General features: G+C 44.9%; 1 protein-coding gene across 1 annotated transcript; it reads left to right on the top strand.

The window, feature by feature from the left end:
- Positions 1–294: 294 nt before the first annotated feature.
- LOC137073769 (uncharacterized) lies at positions 295–2,577 on the top strand (the record flags this gene model as incomplete). The annotated part of the gene is made up of 2 exons (XM_067442477.1): positions 295–948; positions 1,981–2,577. Coding segments are annotated over 2 exons (1,251 nt in total), but the record flags the coding sequence as incomplete, so codon positions are not given.
- Positions 2,578–4,160: the final 1,583 nt, after the last annotated feature.

Raw genomic sequence — 4,160 nt, 5'->3', positions numbered from 1 at the left:
ACAACAACCGAGAGCACAACTGAAACAACTACGCCAGCCACAACAACTGAGAGCACAACTGAAACAACTACATCAGTCACAACAACTGAGAGCACAACTGAAACAACTACACCAGCCACAACAACTGAGAGCACAACTGAAACAACTACAACAGCTGAGAACACAATTGAAACAACTACACCAGCCACAACAACCGAGAGCACAACTGAAACGTCTACAACAGCCACAATAATCGAAAGCACAACTGAAACAACTACACCAGTCACAACAACTGAGAGCACAACTGAAACAACTACACCAGCCACAACAGCTGAGAGCACAACTGAAACAACTACACCAGCCACAACAACTGAGAGCACAACTGAAACAACTACATCAGTCACAACAACTGAGAGCACAACTGAAACAACTACACCAGTCACAACAACTGAGAGTACAACTGAAACAACTACAACAGCCACAACAGCTGAGAGCACAATTGAAACAACTACACCAGCCACAACAACCGAGAGCACAACTGAAACATCTACAACAGCCACAACAACCGAAAGCACAACTGAAACAACTACACCAGTCCAAACAACTGAGAGCACAACTGAAACAACTACACCAGTCACAACAACTGAGAGCACAACTGAAACAACTACACCAGCCACAACAACCGAGAGCACAACTGAAACAACTACACCAGCCACAACAACTGAGAGCACAACTGAAACAACTACAACAGCTGAGAGCACAACTGAAACAACTATACCAGTCACAACAACTGAGAGCACAACTGAAACAACTACACCAGCCACAACAACCGAGAGCACAACTGAAACAACTACACCAGCCACAACAACTGAGAGCACAACTGAAACAACTACACCAGTCACAACAACTGAGAGCACAACTGTAACAACTACACCAGTCACAAAAACTGAGAGCACAACTGAAACAACTACACCAGCCACAACAACCGAGAGCACAACTGAAACAACTACGCCAGTCACAACAACTGAGAGCACAACTGAAACAACTATACCAGCCACAACAACCGAGAGCACAACTGAAACAACTACGCCAGTCACAACAACTGAGAGCACAACTGAAACAACTACACCAGCCACAACAACCGAGAGCACAACTGAAACAACTACACCAGCCACAACAGCCGAGAGCACAACTGAAACAACTACACCAGCCACAACAGCTGAGAGCACAACTGAAACAACTACACCAGCCACAACAGCTGAGAGCACAACTGAAACAACTACACCAGCTACAACAACCGAGAGCACAACTGAAATAACTACGCCAGCCACAACAACTGAGAGCACAACTGAAATAACTACATCAGTCACAACAACTGAGAGCACAACTGAAACAACTACACCAGCCACAACAACTGAGAGCACAACTGAAACAACTACAACAGCTGAGAGCACAATTGAATTAACTACACCAGCCACAACAACCGAGAGCACAACTGAAACGTCTACAACAACCACAATAATCGATAGCACAACTGAAACAACTACACCAGTCACAACAACTGAGAGCACAACTGAAACAACTACACCAGCCACAACAGCTGAGAGCAGAACTGAAACAACTACACCAGCCACAACAACTGAGAGCACAACTGAAACAACTACATCAGTCACAACAACTGAGAGCACAACTGAAACAACTACACCAGTCACAACAACTGAGAGTACAACTGAAACAACTACAACAGCCACAACAGCTGAGAGCACAATTGAAACAACTACACCAGCCACAACAACCGAAAGCACAACTGAAACATCTACAACAGCCACAACAACCGAAAGCACAACTGAAACAACTACACCAGTCCAAACAACTGAGAGCACAACTGAAACAACTACACCAGTCACAACAACTGAGAGCACAACTGAAACAACTACACCAGCCACAACAACCGAGAGCACAACTGAACCAACTACACCAGTCACAACAACTGAGAGCACAACTGAAACAACTACACCAGCCACAACAACCGAGAGCACAACTGAAACAACTACACCAGCCACAACAGCCGAGAGCACAACTGAAACAACTACACCAGCCACAACAACAGAGAGCACAACTGAAACAACTACATCAGTCACAACAACTGAGAGCACAACTGAATCAACTACACAAGCCTCAACAACTGAAAGCACATCTGAAACAATTACAATAGCCACAACAGCTGAGAGCACAACTGAAACACCTTCAACAGCCACAACAGCTGAGAGCACAACTGAAACAACTACAACAGCCACAACAGCTGAGAGCACAAATGAAACAACTACACCAGCCACAACAACTGAGAGCACAACTGAAACATCTACAACAGCCACAACAACTGAGAGCACAACTGAAACAACTACACCATTCACAACAACTGAGAGCACAACTGAAACAACTACAACACCCACAACAGCAGAGAGCACAACTGAAACAACTATAGCAGACACAACAACTGAGAGCACAACTGAAACAACTACAACAGCCACAACAGCTGAGAGCACAACTGAAACAACTACACCAGCCACAACAACTGAGAGCACAACTGAAACAACTACATCAGTCACAACAACTGAGAGCACAACTGAAACAACTACAGCAGTCACAACAACTGAGAGCACAACTGAAACAACTACAACAGCCACAACAGCTGAGAGCACAATTGAAACAACTATACCAGCCACAACAACCGAGAGCACAACTGAAACGTCTACAACAGCCACAATAATCGAAAGCACAACTGAAACAACTAAACCAGTCACAACAACTGAGAGCACAACTGAAACAACTACACCAGCCACAACAGCTGAGAGCACAACTGAAACAACTACACCAGCCACAACAACTGAGAGCACAACTGAAACAACTACATCAGTCACAACAACTGAGAGCACAACTGAAACAACTACACCAGTCACAACAACTGAGAGTACAACTGAAACAACTACAACAGCCACAACAGCTGAGAGCACAATTGAAACAACTACACCAGCCACAACAACCGAAAGCACAACTGAAACATCTACAACAGCCACAACAACCGAAAGCACAACTGAAACAACTACACCAGTCCAAACAACTGAGAGCACAACTGAAACAACTACATCAGTCACAACAACTGAGAGCACAACTGAAACAACTACACCAGTCACAACAACTGAGAGTACAACTGAAACAACTACAACAGCCACAACAGCTGAGAGCACAATTGAAACAACTACACCAGCCACAACAACCGAGAGCACAACTGAAACATCTACAACAGCCACAACAACCGAAAGCACAACTGAAACAACTACACCAGTCCAAACAACTGAGAGCACAACTGAAACAACTACACCAGTCACAACAACTGAGAGCACAACTGAAACAACTACACCAGCCACAACAACTGAGAGCACAACTGAAACAACTACACCAGCCACAACAACTGAGAGCACAACTGAAACAACTACAACAGCTGAGAGCACAACTGAAACAACTACACCAGTCACAACAACTGAGAGCACAACTGAAACAACTACACCAGCCACAACAACCGAGAGCACAACTGAAACAACTACACCAGCCACAACAACTGAGAGCACAACTGAAACAACTACACCAGTCACAACAACTGAGAGCACAACTGAAACAACTACACCAGTCACAAAAACTGAGAGCACAACTGAAACAACTACACCAGCCACAACAACCGAGAGCACAACTGAAACAACTACGCCAGTCACAACAACTGAGAGCACAACTGAAACAACTACACCAGCCACAACAACCGAGAGCACAACTGAAACAACTACGCCAGTCACAACAACTGAGAGCACAACTGAAACAACTACACCAGCCACAACAACCGAGAGCACAACTGAAACAACTACACCAGCCACAACAGCCGAGAGCACAACTGAAACAACTACACCAGCCACAACAGCTGAGAGCACAACTGAAACAACTACACCAGCCACAACAGCTGAGAGCACAACTGAAACAACTAAACCAGCTACAACAACCGAGGGCACAACTGAAACAACTACGCCAGCCACAACAACTGAGAGCACAACTGAAATAACTACATCAGTCACAACAACTGAGAGCACAACTGAAACAACTACACCAGCCACAACAACTGAGAGCACAACTGA

The sequence above is a fragment of the Pseudorasbora parva genome, chromosome 4 (genome assembly GCF_024679245.1).
Source record: "Pseudorasbora parva isolate DD20220531a chromosome 4, ASM2467924v1, whole genome shotgun sequence".
NCBI classification, from domain to species: Eukaryota; Metazoa; Chordata; class Actinopteri; order Cypriniformes; family Gobionidae; genus Pseudorasbora; species Pseudorasbora parva.
This window is presented reverse-complemented; position numbering and strand designations above follow the sequence as displayed.